This window comes from Chelmon rostratus, chromosome 2 (genome assembly GCF_017976325.1).
Source record: "Chelmon rostratus isolate fCheRos1 chromosome 2, fCheRos1.pri, whole genome shotgun sequence".
Classification (NCBI taxonomy): Eukaryota; Metazoa; Chordata; class Actinopteri; order Chaetodontiformes; family Chaetodontidae; genus Chelmon; species Chelmon rostratus.
The window spans coordinates 17,856,027-17,874,090 of record NC_055659.1 but is presented as its reverse complement, the minus strand read 5'-3'; the positions used below and the strand labels follow the sequence as shown (position 1 = coordinate 17,874,090).

The 18,064-nt window shown below is 43.0% G+C and overlaps 2 protein-coding genes across 5 annotated transcripts; one reads left to right on the top strand and one right to left on the bottom strand.

Annotated features, from left to right (window-relative positions):
* Positions 1 to 360: 360 nt before the first annotated feature.
* Positions 361 to 12,685, top strand: smarcc2 (SWI/SNF related, matrix associated, actin dependent regulator of chromatin, subfamily c, member 2). The gene is given in 26 exon segments (XM_041946206.1): positions 361 to 472; positions 1,156 to 1,275; positions 1,369 to 1,454; positions 1,583 to 1,664; positions 2,256 to 2,348; positions 2,486 to 2,555; positions 2,659 to 2,728; positions 2,965 to 3,040; positions 5,129 to 5,373; positions 5,576 to 5,700; positions 5,836 to 5,889; positions 6,154 to 6,191; positions 6,281 to 6,411; positions 6,631 to 6,702; positions 6,820 to 6,933; positions 7,037 to 7,182; positions 7,185 to 7,402; positions 7,499 to 7,561; positions 7,661 to 7,919; positions 8,399 to 8,560; positions 9,085 to 9,146; positions 9,250 to 9,370; positions 9,457 to 9,620; positions 9,727 to 9,861; positions 9,960 to 10,329; positions 10,530 to 12,685. Coding segments are annotated over 26 exon segments (3,252 nt in total). The 5' UTR covers position 361; the 3' UTR covers positions 10,595 to 12,685.
* Positions 12,686 to 13,354: 669 nt separating this feature from the next.
* myl6 (myosin, light chain 6, alkali, smooth muscle and non-muscle) lies at positions 13,355 to 17,277 on the bottom strand. Of its 4 annotated transcripts, none has more exons than XM_041962481.1 (7): positions 17,206 to 17,277; positions 16,871 to 16,898; positions 15,354 to 15,497; positions 15,039 to 15,113; positions 14,662 to 14,835; positions 14,390 to 14,467; positions 13,355 to 13,747 (listed from the first exon to the last, which is right to left on the bottom strand). In XM_041962481.1, the coding sequence occupies exons 1-7, from the start codon at positions 17,206 to 17,208 to the stop codon at positions 13,719 to 13,721; spliced, it is 531 nt and encodes a 176-aa protein (XP_041818415.1). In that variant the 5' UTR covers positions 17,209 to 17,277; the 3' UTR covers positions 13,355 to 13,718. The 4 variants fall into 4 exon arrangements, with proteins under 4 accessions (XP_041818415.1, XP_041818431.1, XP_041818423.1 ...); XM_041962497.1 differs by having other exon boundaries at positions 15,096 to 15,113; XM_041962489.1 differs by having other exon boundaries at positions 16,871 to 16,945; positions 17,206 to 17,247.
* Positions 17,278 to 18,064: the final 787 nt, after the last annotated feature.

Below are 18,064 nucleotides of genomic sequence, written 5' to 3'. Positions count from 1 at the left end.
AGCAGTACATAAAACAGCTGAAATCAGGCCCACCTCATGCCACCTAATGATGATCCAGTGAAGTAGTCTTGATACTTACATTTTGTTGCAGGCACTTTTCTTTAAGGTGAAGTATTTTTAAAACGAGATTTTGTCGGTTTTGCTTTCAAATATATATTTTTCTTCCAGCGCCGGAGCGTGCAGCTGCCGTTCAACTCTGTCACACTATGAAGAAACATTTTGAAAATGATTGTCTACACAACTGCGCCCCCTGCTGTACATTTGTTGTTATTACAGTCCATGTGTTGTTGTCGGGCTGTTGCAGTACCGGACTTTGGCCGCTGGGCGGCAGGCGACGTCGACTAGTTGTCTGCAGGCAAAGATGGCGGTACGGAAGAAAGACGGCGGCCCGAATGTAAAATATTTCGAAGCGTCTGATACCGTCTCTCAGTTTGATAATGTCCGCGTCTGGCTGGGAAAGAATTACAAAAAGGTACCGACCGCATGTTTTGTACCCATACGCACTAAGCTTACATTTTTCACCCTAAAATGTGGGCACTTACCTATTGGGCAGGGGCAGTGACAAAGAGAGGAGGGAGGGTGCTGCTGAACGTCCAGCTGTTTGATTCACTCGAGCCGGGATACAAAAGGATGCTGAGCCAACAGCTGCATCAGATGCAGCCACGAACGGCTGCATCCCTATACGTTATTGTAGCCAAACCGATCCAAAAGCAGCACACAATCAGACCTACGAGGGTGGGTTTCTGCAAAAGGGGTGACTTTAGCCGGCCAGCCAGCTAGCTAGCTAGTTAGCTAATCGGCTAACGGTAATGCAGCTCAGATCCAGATGTTGGCTCTGTGGCGCGCCGCGCTGACTGAAACCATGGCCCGCCTGGAGTAACGTGTGCGTGAGCGGTGTGCTGGCGTTTAGACACAACGATCTAACTGAATAACTACATTATTTCATCGCGCCAATAAAAATAAGAACGACCGACATTTAATTCCCATATCAGATGTTACAAAGCATGATGTTTAACTCACCCTGAATCATAAACCAGATAGCAAAGAAAGTCCAGTTTTTGACCACACAAAGCACGTATAAACACACTGTAGTTGACTTTTACGTGTCTTCTCTGTGGCTCAGCTCTGACCCCCTCTGTGTTGTTGTCTTCTCAGTACATCCAGGCTGAGCCCCCCACCAACAAGTCTCTGTCCAGCCTGGTGGTCCAGCTGCTCCAGTTCCAGGAGGAGGTGTTCGGTCGACATGTCAGCAACCCTCCGCTCACCAAGCTGCCGGTATGTCTCCCAAATACCTGTCATTCACACACACACACACACACATAAATACACATGACTGCATCCTGATACTTTTATGTCCCGTGTCTGCAGATGAAGTGTTTTCTGGACTTCAAGTCAGGAGGGGCTCTCTGCCATATCCTGGCTGCCGCCTACAAGTTCAAGAGTGACCAAGGATGGTAAGGCTTTCTTTCTAGCTGGTTGAAATGCTTGATAAACACACAAACTTATTGAAAATTTACAGTGCTCAGTTGTATTTTGGCTATGTTGCTGTTTCATGTGTAACTCCAGTCTAATTTCCTGGTAGGCGCAGGTTTGACTTCCAGAATCCGTCAAGGATGGACCGAAATGTGGAGATGTTCATGACGATCGAGAAGTCCTTAGTGCAGGTGAGTTTGCCTCAGAGCTTTTCTTTCTATGTCTGTCATTCACATCACCTGCACAGTCAAAGTGGAGCCGTAAATGTTTTACGTTCTAATTTTGTCAGCTGGAACAACATTGTTAATTGATTTATTTTTGTGTTACGGAAAGCTTCTTTCACTCCACACACTATCACAACATTCCCGTCATTTTGCTCTAATTGCAGATCGACTGTGAGCTCCAGCAGAAGACATTTGATCAATTCTGTTGGTTTCTTTCATGCTGCTAAACGTTTGCGAAGAAGGCGCTTTTTTTCATATTTGTGTGTGTCTGAGAATCAGGCTGTCCAAGATTTACGGATAGAAATAATGAAGGCCAGCGAGTCATGTGACTTGACCAGTAATCCTACTTAATCAGCTCTGCAGTTAGATGACAAGATCATCCAGCTCTCCTAATCTGAAGAGCTCAACAGCACAGATCATTGCCACAGTTCTTATTTTAATGGAGATTGTATGTAATTAAGATAGAATTTAATGTATATTTTCCTGCCTGTTTGAATATCTGCTTGTGAGTGTCTTAATTTCACCCATTAACACATTTGCTGCATTTCTTTGTTTCAGAACAACTGCCTGACAAGGCCAGTCATCTACCTGAGTCCTGATATAGAGCCAAAACTGCTCGGGAAACTGAAAGACATCATCAAAAGACATCAGGTGTGTTTTTTGTTCTGTAAAAAGTCTCAGTTTCACAGCCAGAAACCTTGCCTGCATGTGAGGCTCTTCGTTAAAAAAGCCCTTGCGCTGTCCCAGCTGAAACGATCATATGTCATTTAGACTTTTATCTATTGCAGGGCTCAGTGACTGAGGACAAGGCCTCCAGCTCCCATGTTGTCGTTCCTATTCCCACCAGCCTGGAGGAAGGTGTGGCTTCAAATATCGTTTTTAAGCACAGTCTGTTGTTTTTAATTGTGAATTCTGCTGCACTGACTCGCTTTGTGCTGATATTCTTCTCTTTTTCTTCCAGAGGAGTGGGTGCGCCCTGTGATGAAGAGAGATAAGCAAGTGCTGCTCCACTGGGGATACTTTCCCGACAGGTTGGTGCTGCGTTTACAGAGATATGAGCACCATCCAACACCATTTCATACCTGAAAACTGTTGCCTTGTCTTTTTGTGGAAGTATAACACAGTTGGCACACTATAGAGTGGATCTGCTGCATTCTTGTTTTATTGAAGCTTCTTACTTCCCTGAACTCTACAAGTTTAAGTAACACATCACGACGTGTCATCTTTCTTCTGCCTTGACCTTTGCCTTGCTTTTCTCATCATTCAGTTATGACACCTGGATCCCAGCCAGTGAGATTGAGGCTGCTGTTGAGGATCCTCCCAGCCCAGAAAAGCCCAGGAAGGTATTCCACTTCTTGTTATGCTCTATTGTAGCTTGTTGTTCCTGGTTTCTCTATTGTCTTATCTGTCATCCAGTGCTGGTGCTATAACAAATTTCCAAGGGGGGGCACAAGACTTTTTAGCAGGGAGGCACCAAAATACTGGTAACGTCATTGTGCACAGTGAAAGGGAGACCATTTGGTGGTATGCTCTCCAGGAGACATTTTTAGGAAAAACATCACAATAATAGTGCATTCTCACCGCTTTCCTAATATTCTGACTAAAAACACGAGGAGAAATCACTTAGGTATAAATGCAGCTGTAGCTAAAACCAGGAATTGTAAAAGCCATCAACTGATAAAAAAAAGTGTGACGCAGCAGGAAGAGAGCGAGAGCGTGAAACTTTGTTTGATCCTGAAGCCTGATGTTACTCTACAGTTCTGTGGTTTGTCAGTGAGGTGCATGAAGCACACCGCAGACTGGAGTCTCTGTTAACAGTGACAAACAGACAGACAGATCCACGTTTAGCCTTCGCTCGTCTCCTCTGAAATGTCTGTATCCTCACTGCGCTGCATTGTTATAAACTATGATGAGCTGGTCGTGGGTCACATCTCTAGCCCACATCCAGGTGCTGTCTCCCCCTCTTCACCTCCTTGCAGTTCTCATTCACTAGTTCCATGTTGTTGACTGTGTAGCTGCTGTGGCTCCTTTGACAGACAGTATGTTGGTGTTGAAGTTCTGTTGTAGTGTAAAACACAATTGTTGTTCATATTTATGAGATATAAGTAATCCTGGCCATTCAAATTAATACAAGAACATGAATATTGTGCACCATTTAGTATAAAGTCTTCATATAGACTGACCTTCTCTCACATTTAATGTACCAGCACAACAGACCAAATATCCAAATAATCTCACTGTGTCCTGTGTGTTCTATGGGTTTCCACACACCACAGTCGTGCCGAGACACTGATGGCAGAGAAAACATTGATATGTTTTTATTAAAGTAAGGAGGCACAGTGAAGGGGGGGTTGCCCCCTCGTGGAGCCGACGCTGCTGTCATCTAGTGCCAGTATTAAAAATCTGCATCCTTTCATCTCACTCATCCACATTTCAGTCCCGTTTTTAAATATTCTGCTAATTCCCTAAGTTTAGCTAAGCATATACTGTTCAACTACATCATATAAATATGGGTGCTGTATCTGCTTATTCCTGCACTTTATTGAGCCTAAATAAGCCTTAGAATAAGTGACATACTCAAATCAAATATGCTGTTTTTTATGGGTGCATGATGTACTGTTACATCACCTGGAAAATTACAGATGCCATGTGTGTTTAACATAGAGGTGCTTTTCTGTGCAACATGAGTCTATAACGATGAAAGTTCATATTATGTGCCTGCGCCTTTTCTTTACTACACAAACCTTCCACAGGTCTGTGCGCACTCTCGTCATGTTTTTCCCTCTGTGCAAAACATTCAAAATTGAAGTGCTGTGCCAAATTGGCCCTCAGAGCAACAGAGCTTACTCTGGCACTTTGCTGAACCATAAATTCAGAGCAGTGTCAGAGGCTCTTATTGTGCATTCAGAACATCACTCGCTCAAGGCAGGCGGCGCTCACTAGGACATGATAGTAAGAGCAGTGAAGCATTCAAACAGTTAGAGCTGCGTTCACACAGTAAACAGCACACTGGGTTGGTATGTTGTCACTCGGTTTACTCACAGTGGAAATGTCAGAACACAACTTCAAAGTGACATCATTAAATGTTAATTTGTTCCCATTCAGTGACAGCTCCTTTAGTGCTCTTGTTCCAAACTAAAAATGCCTTTTTAATGACATATCTGTTCAACATCTGACATACACAGATCAATCAAAACTTCCACTGAACATTAATAGATGTCTTTTATCTTTAATCCAGCCATTAATGACTAAATACAACAAGTTTTCAGCCACTAAACCAACAAAGGATCCAGAAAGCATCCTTCAAGGTCTAGGTTTAATTGTGACAAATGTGTTCAAATGCAACCCAGTGACTGCTGATGCCGATGATTTTTCAATATTTTATGTAATGTGATATCATATAATATACATTCTATGGTCTCTGTTTACAGGTCCACGCCAAGTGGATTTTAGACCTGGACCAGTATAACGAGTGGATGAACGAGGAGGACTATGAGGTGGGCGAGGGCTGCCCTAAGAGGAAGAGGATCTCGGCCAAGACCCTGACAGATGAGGTGACCACGCCTGACGAGCGGAGGGACAAGAAGCCCGGCAGCGCCAAGAAGAGGAAGCGCTCGCCGTCACCCTCCCCCACCCCTCCGCCTCAGGAGAGCAAGAAGAAGAACACCAAAAAGGGGTCCGTGACCAGACATGTCTTGATGCAACTCATCAGCTGTTTGAGAGTGATGTGCTGCTTTGGGTGTTTGTAGTGGAATCAGCAACCAGTTATTCCAGAGACATGATAATAAAATGAAATAATGTCCCTTTTGTGTGTGTGTGTGTGTGTGTGTGTGTGTGTGTGTGTGTGTGTGTGTGTGTGTGTGTGTGTGTGTGAACAGGCCAACAACCCCATACACTAAGTCTAAACGGGGACAGAGGGAGGAAGAGCAGGAGGATCTCAGTAAAGACTTGGATGAAGCATCACCTGTTCCTGCATCTGAAGAAGGAAACCCTGCTAAGACAAGTACACAAGTCCACATATGTTCAATATATATCAATGTATTTTATCAGTAACCAAACTTTACCACTAAAATTCACCCCAGTTAATCATCTTTTAAGGCTTCAAAATAGTTGTTGACATCATATTTTCATTTCGCAGATAACACCAAGAAGGACTCTGACTCAACTCCAGTCAAGGGAGGAACAGATATGGGTGAGCAGAGAGTTTCTGTGTCTCCTCCAACATGGTCACATGTGAGAAGAAAATGCCCCTGTGAAAACAGTGGGAAAGCAACAGTGTTCAACTGTGACTTGTTGTTCATAACATCATGTTACAAGACGTCAATTTATTAATTTATCAAGGAGCAGGTTTTGTCCATATGTCAGCACACTGCGTATTGTTTTTGACAAGGCTGTGAATAAGTGGTCAGTTCATTTTGTACTCACTCACTCATTCTTTTGATTTTGATTTGACCAGACGAGCAGGAGGACGAGTCCATGGAAACAACGGGCAAGGTAAGGCAGTTTGTAAAAGGGCAAGCAAATATTACAGCGAGGACAGTAAACCCAAACTTCATCCTGAGTGCGTGTTTGTGCCCAAACAGGAGGAGGAGGAAGGCTCCCCGAGCGTCAAGGGTGAACCGGTGAAAGGCTCGGACCTTCACGAGGACAACGTGACTGAGCAAACTCATCACATTATTATACCGAGCTACGCCGCCTGGTTCGACTACAACAGGTGATTAAAAAACTCATTCTTTTTTTCAATTTGGCTGTAATCTGATTTCAGAGATGTCGGTGATGTATTTACAGTATATGTGAAAGTTGATGAAGGTGTCCTTATTTTAAATCCAGTACAGTCTCAGCGCGAGCGAGCGTATAACTTTACTCAAAAATTGAGTCATTCAGATGTGTCTCAGCTGTGAGTCCTCATAATGTCATAATTGCTTTGCCCCAGTGTTCATGCCATAGAGCGCAGAGCCCTACCAGAGTTCTTCAATGGAAAGAACAAGTCCAAAACCCCTGAGATGTAAGTATTTAATCAGTACACAATACTGGATGTTTCTATTACCAGGATTTAAATACACACATTTAAAAAGCAATCAAATAAGCTACAACAGTAGGTCTATGCATCTCCTTCTTTCAGCTACCTGGCGTACAGAAACTTCATGATCGACACCTACCGACTGAACCCTCAGGAGTACCTGACCTCCACCGCCTGCCGAAGGAACCTGGCAGGAGACGTATGTGCGATCATGAGGTAGGCGGAGGCCGAACGTGAATGTTTCCAGTCAATCTGGAGTTTTAACTGTCTGTATCTACAAACCGCTGCCAGCTAGCTGTACTCTGTTCTTCTGCTGCAGAGTCCACGCCTTCCTGGAGCAGTGGGGTCTGATCAACTACCAGGTGGACTCCGAGAGCCGGCCCACACCCATGGGTCCCCCGCCCACCTCTCACTTCCACGTCCTGGCAGACACTCCATCCAGCCTGGTGCCCCTGCAGCCCAAGACGTCCCAGGTCCACACGCGCACGAACACACACGGACAAACAGACACGTGCACACATGCTCTGTGTTATTTCACATTTGTCCCTCTGTCATTGTGCACCCACAGACGCCCGCTACGCAGCCGATGATGTCCTTCCCAGATAAAGTGAAGGACAAACCAGCAGATCTCCAAAACTTTGGGCTGCGGACTGACATGTACAGCAAGAAGACCGGCTCTACGAAGGTACAAGTCTGAAAGGGTGCATGACAGAACGATTGCTTTACTGTGATTGACAGTGACATGCCATATTAACAAAGTGGTGGTGGTATTTGTGCACAGAGCAAGAGCACGGCGAGCTCTATGAGGGACTGGACAGAGCAAGAAACACTACTTCTACTTGAGGTACAAACTATCCTTCAAGTCTAGTGTGTGATGATGCTGATAATTTCTCTTGTAAGGAAGTAGAAATGTGAAGCTAAACGTAACCCTCACTTCCCTCAGGGCCTGGAGATGTACAAGGACGACTGGAACAAGGTTTCAGAACACGTGGGCAGCCGTACGCAGGATGAGTGCATCCTGCACTTCCTGCGGCTGCCCATCGAAGACCCTTACTTGGAGGACAACTCCTCGTCCCTGGGACCACTGGCCTACCAGCCGATACCTTTCAGCCAAGCAGGAAACCCCGTCATGAGCACGGTGGCCTTCCTCGCCTCCGTCGTAGACCCACGTGTGGCCTCGGCTGCAGCCAAATCAGCTCTGGGTGAGAAGAAGCTTACTTTGAATCCGCTGCATTGAAAATCCACCTTAGCATTAATTACTGCTACACACAAAGTACAGTTTAAAAGCGAACACCTTGAGTTTTTACTCTGAATTCAAAGTTTGTGCAGTTTTCCTTATCAGCCCTGTTAACGAACAATACTTTTAATTAATTTAAAACTCAAGAGAATACAAAATATGTATGTTTTTTTCCTGGTGAGAACTCAATAAAAGAGCAGTTGTTTATGGACTGTTTTCACAGCACAAACCAGATTAGATATTTAAATCATAAATAAGTAAGTCAAGAAATAATCGTACACAACGCTGTCAGTCAGACTTGCTGCTCATGCTGCCATTTCTCCTGTCATTATTCGACACACGCACACACACACATAAACACACACACATGCAAAAGATGAAGCATAGTAATTCTGTGCAGGTGGAGAAAATGAAATAACCTCGACCTGTCTCCTTCCTTTTCAGAGGAGTTTTCTCGTATGAAGGAGGAGGTTCCTGCAGCACTTGTTGAGGCTCACGTGCGGCGAGTGGAGGAGGCGGCAAGGATCAGTGGCCGACAGGACCCGCTGTATGGTCTGGAGGGTAGCGGCATCGCGGGCACCGGCCTGGAGGAGGGAGACAGACCTGGTAGGATGGACACACGTACAGCCCCCATTCCAAAAGAGCCCATGTAGTAATCTCCTTTATACAATCATGTGTTCACAAAGTGTTGAACCTCGCTCCATCCTCGCTTGTGAACGCCTGAGCCTTTCCAGGATGCTCCTTTCATACCCAATCATGATACTATCACCTGTTACCAATCAACCTGTTTATCTGTGGAATGATCCAAACAGGTGTTTTTGGAGCGTTCCACACCTTTCCCAGTCTTTTTGTTTCTACTGTCCCAACTTGTTTGAAACGTGTTGCTGCATCAAATTCAGAATGAGCAGATATTTACAGAAATCAATGAAGTTGATGAGGTCAAACATTAAATATACTGTCTTTGTGCTGTTTTCAGTTGAGAATATGTGAAAAAGGATTAGCTAATTGTCACATTCTTGTTTTATTTTTTTCACACAATGTCCCAGTGGAATCAGGGTTGTAGTACAGCAGCAGAGAAAAGGAAGAGCTGAAGAAAAAAAAACAAATAAAAGTTTCTGACTTCTCTGTAGATGAGAGCAGCGATGAAAGTAAGAGTGACAGCCAATCAAATGAAGAGAAGAGAGAGGCCAAGGTATGACGCACATTCCTTATAATAATGTCATGTTTCTTTATTTGTGAGTTCTGCTGGTGGACTGTCGCGAAGCTCATCATGCTGTGTTGACTTTCCCACACAGGACAGCAAAGATGGAGCAGTTGAGGAAGAGGAGAAGCAGGCGGAGAATGGCAAGAAGGAAGAAGAAAGAGGAAGAGAACAGGAAGGAGAGAGGGAGGCAGACAAAACAGAGTCAGAGATGGGTACGGAAACACATCTGAGTCAGATACGAAACACAGTGTTCTTGTCAAAGGTGGAAAAACAAATGAAACTTTTTTTTTCCTCTTAGCCGATGGTGAGAAGGAGAAGGATGGAAAAGAGGGCACAGAGGAGGGACAAAGAGAAGCAGAGGGTGAAGGAGAGAGGAAAGCTAAGGTGGAGCGTGATGTGGGAGAGGGGAACCTGGCCACTGCTGCTGCATCTGCGCTCGCTGCTGCTGCTGTCAAAGCCAAGGTGAACTTAATTATCACCTGACCTCGACACCTGTATCCTTCAACACCTTTTTTTTTCTTTTTCACCTTTTCTCTCATCTAAAGTTTCGGCTTCTGTTTCTTCGCAGCACCTGGCCGCAGTGGAGGAGAGGAAGATCAAATCTCTCGTGGCTCTGCTGGTGGAGACCCAGATGAAGAAGCTGGAGATTAAACTGCGACACTTTGAAGAACTGGAGACCATCATGGACAGAGAGAGGGAGGCTGTGAGTGGGGGATTCTGGGATACGTAGTATCAAAAGAGACTAGTCGTCCATATTACAGCACAAAGCCTGTAACATTTTTTGTGTCTTTGTGTGTGTAGTTGGAGTACCAGCGTCAGCAGCTGCTGGCTGACCGTCAGTCCTTCCACATGGAGCAGTTGAAATACGCCGAGATGAGGGCCCGCCAGCAGCACTTCCAGCAGATCCAGCACCAGCAGCACAGCCAGGCCGGGGGCCCTCACTCCAACCAGGCCGCCTCAGGCCCACCACCCCAAGGCTCCACCGCGACTCAGCCAGCTCCCAGCACACCAGCGCCGCAGCCGGCCCCCAGCCCAGCACCTCCTGCCTCTTCTGCCCCAGCCCCTGAGTCCCAACCACCTCAGAGTGCTCACACCTCGCCCCCCTGCCCCCAAGGCCAGGCCCCAGCTGCCCACTCCAGCTCCAGCTCCAGCACTACTCCTGTACTCCATGGTGAGTTTCAAGTTAGAGCAGAATGTCGCAGCTGGGTGTTAATGTCATGATACAGGCAGAATTATGTTCCTCCTTTGTTGTAGTTTGTTGCTCACTGCAGCGAAAACAAGAAGAACATTTTAGATTCTAACACTAAGCAGCTTCCACGTTGTTCAAATCCTCAACATTTTCCTCCTTTACCCCCATTTTACCCCTCACAGAGCCCACCGTCCCTCTTCCTGGGGAAACACTCCACCCCGCGGCTCCGGTCCCGCCGCCACAGTGAGAGAAAAAGAAACTGCCAGAGAATCCGAATGACTCTGACCACTTTGAATCCTGCCTGTATCATCTGAAATGAAGAAGTCATAAACCGAAGGAAGAGAACACATTTTACACGTTCAGCTTTTTTTTTTTTTTTTTTTTTTTTTGTGTTTGTTTTTTCCAACAGGACAATTGATGTGAGTAAGAAAAAAAAAAAGATAGCGTCTAAATCAAACCTCCACTTTGACTAAAACGAAGTCCCTTTCAAATTGAATCTGCCTATAAAGAAAGTGTACTTTCCAGCAGAAGCTGTTCATGCTGTGTGGTCGACTGGACATCAACATCTCACTTCAAATGTTTAAGTTTGACACCAGACATCTGATCAAACTAAGAGGGTCTGCCAACATGCTGACACTCAAGGAGAAGAAGAGAAAAGACTCATCTTGTGTTATCAGTGTTTTGGAAATTATTGCATTTGTGTTCTTGTCACAGCTTGTGAAGTCTTATGCTTCATAATCTCTCGAGAGTAAACCCCCCACCCCTGTACTGTAGGTACTAACTAAAATACAGTATATGTAAGAAAAAAATGCACTTTTAACATGTTTCCCGAGGTCTCGTTCAAAGACTTGAAGCATCCATGAAATTGAACTTTAGCACTTATATCATCGTTTTGTTGTCTTAAATACTTTTTCATACTGAAGGTTTTTGGAAACTTGATTGGGAATATTTCCTCTCTATTTTTATCTGTGTTACATGGACAAACGGTCACTCTACAGGGTCCGGCCTGAAGGTCACATGTCTAAAATCAATGTCTGTAATGAATGAAAAGGTTCAAATCAGAAGCCAGATGGAAATTACATTAAGTTGGTTCGGATGCAGTTTGAGAAAATGTACTGTAAACTGGATTTTCTGTTACAAACACACCTTTTGTTGGCCTGTAGTGATAATATTTGAAAGTACTGACAGCATGAGGTCATCATCCTGAAAAGACTTCTCTTTACATCGTAATAATATCCCTCCTCTCAACAGCACTTGGAGAAAAAACAGGGAGGAGCTTTTGCAAATCTGGGTGAACTCGGTGCACCCAGGTCGTAGTTTTGTGAGGAATGTAGTTTTGTGCGAAAGGAATGACTGAAAAAGATGGTCTGGGGATAATAATCCCACCAGCGACCACATATGTCTTTTATCCATAATTTGACTTTGTGTTCATTGCTAAACCAAAATGTTTTTTATAATCATGTTTATCTCACATTTATTCAGTGAGTTTTATTGCAGTTGCTTGGGAAATTAAGAGGAGTTTTTTTTTTTTTTGTAGCAGCTTGTTTTTCGCCGGTGCATTTCAAGTTACACGTGGAAGAAATGTTGACGTTGTCAAAAACAAGGGAGCTCGCACCTTAAACAGCTGACAATGGAGAATTGTGTCCTTAATATCTGCAACAATATCCTCACTTTTTATCCTATCAATTTTTATATTTTTTACTGTCCATTTTTCCATCTTATTTCTTTGATATGTCAACATTGTAACTGTATATTATTACCTTTGCAGCCTATATTTACCCTCTCCACTGTTGTGTATGATTCGGGCAGGTCTGTTGGCTCTGCCCGAGATGTGACTGTGAGCATGTGTGTATGTGAACGCATGCCATTAAGCTCTGTAAACCACATTACCGTTCAGTTTTATTTTCAGTGCCATTCGCCGTGTGTCACAAAGGTTGAAGAATTTAGAAAAAACATGCTTTGCTCTGCACACGGCACGTCACGTCGAGTGTCATGAAATATAATCCAGTCAGATGGTGAAAACTTTACAATTAATATCCGTCAAGCCAGTATTGCAGACCTCACCAGTGGTGAGCATAAATGGACTTCTTTTATCTGTGTTATTACTACATTGTGTGGATTTTGTGATATGAAATAAGTGTCTGTCCAGTTTCTGTATGTTTTTCACTATGCTGAAGGTAGCGGCAATTGCATTGATTATTATTATACCGTAGAAATCAATTTTTCCCTCAGTAAATCATCATTAGTGCTGACAGTTACTCTGGCAGTTTGTATTAAAAAAAAGGCAAAACAGAAAAGGTTCAGGTTTTAATTACAAAATGTTGGGGAAAAATAAAGATGTGAACAGGAGTCATTGTGTGGTTTGTTCTTTGTCGATAACTCCACAGATGTAACACGAATAAGAACAAACACAGGAGGATAAATCTAAAATGAACCAGTGACCTCGTGAAGTGAACCTTGAGTTCTGATTGTTCTGACAGTCTTTTTAAATTGATTTTACTACAGTGGCTGTTAATTTGCTATTTATCGCTGATTTAACTTTTTATTTTAAGAAGGTATTTACATTTCGTTTGCTGGACATAGATGTCACATTTATTAATGATATTCTTTATATCATACACAGTTTACATGTCCAGATAGTTCATGGTCAGCTCATCATCACTTAAAATGTAATCTATAAACATTTCCATCAGTATTTTGCAGATATTTTAATCTCTTAAATGTTTAATATTTTTCAGATATTTCAACAGCATTTTCTAAAATTGCACTAAAAATTATATTTTTCCAATATTCTACTAATATTACTTAAATATCTTTATAATTGCATTAGTTTACTAATATTTCTTTACAGATTTACAGATATTTTACTGATATGCTGTTTCTCTAATATCTTACTAATATTTTTCTAATATCTTTTGTAATGTGGTTGAAAAATGTGTAATATCTATAACCTAAGAAAAGATATTTGATGGAAGCAGAAGACTCACAGGCTGAAAGCCACTTTGGAAACCAGGATTTTTATTCAATAGTGTTCAGTGTAACATGTCACATTATCATATCCATCCAAATGAACAAAAAGCTGTTGACAACAAGACCGACGAGTTGGCTGACAAAGATGGAACAGGTGAAATCATCAGGGAAATGTTCCTGCCTATTGTACCTGTGAGGCGTATAATGTTTGGAAAATGAGATGAAAGGGTTTCTTCACATTAGACAGAAAAGGCACTTCTGAAATCAAATAAAGATAACAAAGAAAAAGAAAACTCAGACTTGTTGGAGGTAGGACGACATGGATGGAAGGGCAAGATGAGACAAACAATACAAAATGATTTAGGAATAAAATTAAAGCTGGAAATGTCTTTCTGAGGTCCTCAACCGCTCATCACCATCCGGACGAGTTCTGTCAAGACAGAGAAGGAGAAACAACATCAGCTTTCAATCTGAAGACATGCAGGAACCTGCAGCCAGGGGAGGCAAAGGACCACTGCAGGGGAGCAAGGTTAAAGGTCGACAGACAATAAATCAGAGGACGCCACCACTCCACAGAGGACACGGAATAAGCTCCAATGAATGTTTTTTAACTGCAGTACCTGCATTTCTGAAAGAACATAAAAATGGCTCCAGCTGACTTACACAGGTGTTGCTGCAACTAAACCAAACATCTTCTGGGAGTTAGAAAGTTGCTATGACTGCTACGCTGTCCTGCACTGCGTGTTAAGACGTGCACAAACTGTCTCCCTTCTTGCTTAACATTCCTGATGAAAGTGGAGCCTCTGTGCAGTGGTGAGTTTCTGAGCTGTTTCAGCGGAACAGCACTGAAGAATACTTTCAGGGGTTTGCTCACACCCTACATGACGTGACGGACAAAGGCTGTGAGACGTGAACACAGAGTCAATGAGCATGTGACACAAAGACACAGGTCTTCTTGGTTTGTACATCCACAACGGATGTGTCTCATTTTTTCATGTGGCACACTGCACAGTACGACACTAGATACAGTCTGCTTTTGATGCTGAACTTTTCACATATTGTGCACTTTTACCTTCATAGTTAATGCAGCCATTGGCATCTTCATGCCCTGCTAACAGAGTCTCCACCTCCTCCTCTGTCATTTTTTCACCTGGAACACAAAGAAGAACTAGTACTCAAAGGAAAGACAGACAGCATGCTTTTTTTACATTGTTCCTGGGACAGATAACCACCTGAAGGGAATTTACTTAAGACATGCATGATAAGAAGACATAGGTCAGCTGTGAGTACTAGATAAGAATCAATCACATAGCTTCTTCACATTTTGCAGGGACTTTTTTTTACCTAGTGTTGTGAGAACATGGCGCAGCTCTGCCCCCATCACTGTACCGTTACCCTCCTTGTCAAACACACGCAGACCCTCGACGATATCCTCAAAGGACCCCTGGTCCTTGTTCTTAGCAATGGCCTGGAGCATGGGCAAGAACTGTTCAAAATCCAGCATCTTGTGGTTCATCTCTGCAAATAATAGCAAATGAAAACATACGGTGAAGTTGCTTTGTTTTTTTATTTAATTTTAAAACCTCCAGAACTGTAATGAAAGGGAGCAGATCTGGGTTGATGTCAGGAAGCTTGTGAAGGATTTAGAGAGAAAAAAAGAAAAGAAGAGAAATCAAAGTAATGCAGTAATATTATTGCAGCTTTCACAATAATTATAGTACCACACCATAGTCCATTTGCTGAGTGCAAATTGTCATCTTCCAGAAGTGTTTGCTCACCTCCATACGCACCAGTTCCTGCCAACATTAGATTCACATCTCAGAGGAATTGCAAGATTTTTATGTGCCATCATTACTACAAAAAATGATCCATATGCTCATATCTGTACCCAAAAATCCTAATAGAACAAGCCAAAAACTAGCAAAGGGCCTGTAATTGCAGACACAACACCCAACCTAACTGATCAGCCGAGGCAATGATTATGTAGTAGGTTGATTTGGTCTATTTTAGCTGTGACTGGTGAATCAGAAGCTTACCTTCTAACTTGGGGTTTCCCAGGACCTTGAGCACCTCAGAATTAACAGGGTTCTGTCCAAGGGCTCGCATGACATCGCCACACTGGCTGTAGGTGATCTTCCCCTCACCCGTCCGGTCGAACAGAAGGAAGGCCTCCTTGAACTCTAACGTGGGGACAGAGAAGTAGAACTCAGATTCAGCTGTACAGTACATTTGGATCATAAACATTACTCACAAACTTTGAAAACGTAAGCAAATACATGTATGTATCACACACAGAGGACTTAGAATCCTGCAGACAGTACGTGTGAAGGTTTATTGAACCAAGTTTGTGGCGTAGAAGAACAGCCAGATGCAAGAGCAGTTAAAGCCATTTTCTCATGTGAACTTCCTTTCTCTTTCACACATGTAGCACTCAAGGAGGTTGTCTGTGTCACACATGTTCTCGCCAACTGGAAATACTCTGTCTGGTTTAGCCGAGGGGGAGGCACCTGGGTGTGCAGGTGGCAGGACATGATGCAAAGATCCCTGATGATATTGCACATCAATACAACATGTATTTGGACTTAAGCTTCTGCATTAGAGGAGCAGTTCCTGGCACTGCTTTATAAGTAGGTATTCTATCAGCTGATACTCTTGTAACAATAAGAAATAAAAACGGTGCTTTGTGCAATTGCATTTGTCAAATTTCATCATGACAGCTAATTATGAAAGCCACTATCTGCATCTGCATGATTATATACAGGGCCATATAGAGTAGATCAATAGCATTGTTTACAGTATTGATACCAAAAATTTACCTGTCTCATGCACATGATCAAAAAATCAACTCAATACTCATTCAAAGTACTGTGGCCAATTAATGATGCATTCACTGCATAAATATTAACTACCTGATCATTGCATTTCATTGCATTTGTTATTAATAAAAGGTTTTGGGTTTCTGGAAAGAAAGACACTTAAAAAGGAAAAATCTGATGAGTTTCATTTAGACACATCATCTGCAAAACCATGTTATACCAGGTCACAAAGTAGCTGGTATCCTGCATCAGTGTATACTATCTGATCTGACAATCAATGCCATAAAAGAGTAGTTTCAGGGTCCTTTGCCACAGCTATAAGTACAGCAGAGAGGTGAATCCTGGGCCAACACCCTGATCCACACACGATTATGCTGAACTCAGACCTGTCTTTATTATGTCACACATTCAAAGTGTATATTTCAGCATCAGCATGCAGAAACACCGGCATGCTTTACTAGTTTAGTAGCAGGTTAGTACAGCATTCCGCAGCATGACTTCAGATAATGTTTAGCTTAACAAGCACTGGCTGAACACACTGAACCTCACACAGTAAGAAAACGTGTAGTTTAGCTCGGCCTGTCGCAGTGTTGAGTTACCTGACAGGATCCAGCGGTTTGCAGAGACAACAGTGGAGCTACAGGATCATAGCAACGGACACATGAAGCTATTTCAAATCGGTGCGTTACGATGATGATACGTATCTTTAAAACAGAGGGAGCTCCCATTTAACTCACCCATGATCTGGTCCTCTGTGAAGTCAGACTGGTCGAGGCAGTGTTAAGAGGCACAGGGGGATTAACAGAGAGACACTGCAGTTAGATGAGGTAGACGGTTAACAGACCGGTATTAGTGTGATTAATCATCCACTTACGATAAGGCACAGTTCAGAAAACGATTGTAGCTGAAGGCTAGAATTAGTGAAGCAGGCCAGGAGAGGTACGCAGCTAGCTTAACGTTAAGCGGCTACAGATGCGTTCAAATGCTTCAAATGAAGAACAAAGCAGTGCTATTTGCTCTTAAATCTATCAAACAAAGCTGTTTTGATACATGAGACGCTATCTTTACTTACCATGTCTGTGTGGTTGTGGGATAAGCCGGGCTTGGATCGCGGATCTTCTCTGAGCCTTGAGGAGGACGCCGGCTCGCTCGGCTCACTGATGATGTCACCGCAGCTTGTCTCGCAGCAGCCAATCAGAGTGTTCGATTTCACAGTCGCATTGCTCGCATTTTTGCAGGGGTGTAGTTACAGCTTCAGGGTACCTTTAAACAATACAACCAAGCCCCTCTTTGTTTCTGAGTAATTAACAAATAATTTTAGTAATATCAATAAAAGAAAAGCTTCTACTAATATTAACCAATGACTGTAAATTTTGTGGGACCTGTAATAATCACGTCAATTACATAACAGGGGTAATTTAAATTTAATTTTCAACAGGGATACCACATAATCAGTAAAACAGCTTCAAACTACAGTTCAATATGTGATTAGCTATTGTTCTGACAATACAGCCCTCAGTGAAATTACACTTAACTGATTCCCTGGTGTGCTGTTGCAGCAAGGTGCATTCAAACCACAGTGTTTGTAATTTGCTACGTGTAGAAGGTACCAAACATGTCGGGTCCCTTAACTCATCACCACCTTTCACTCAAAGAGGAAACAGCACTGATAACATGCATTTCTGCAGTCCTCCTACAAACAGCAAAACATCTTTTCAAAAGCATTTGTATAAACTTTATTAATAGGTGTTTAAGTCAGTGATTGTTGGATATAAAACCCCTTTACACAACAGCTGCTTTTGAGTTTCTAGTAGGAAGGTTCATGGCTATGCTTTGTTCAAAATAATTTTTTTCTTGCATTATGCAGTATTTTTTGGGAGAATGAGCATGGACATGTCATTGAAATTTGCATCGCAACCCGTGTGTTAGAA

Excerpts from the sequence above, each read along its gene's own strand:
- myl6 (XM_041962481.1), bottom strand. Across the intron at positions 14,468-14,661 it reads CCATGTTCTCACAACACTAG|GTGAAAAAATGACAGAGGAG; the intron begins GTAAAAAAAAGT and ends TTTGTGTTCCAG. Across the intron at positions 13,748-14,389 it reads TGGCTGCATTAACTATGAAG|AACTCGTCCGGATGGTGATG; the intron begins GTAAAAGTGCAC and ends CTGTCTTGACAG.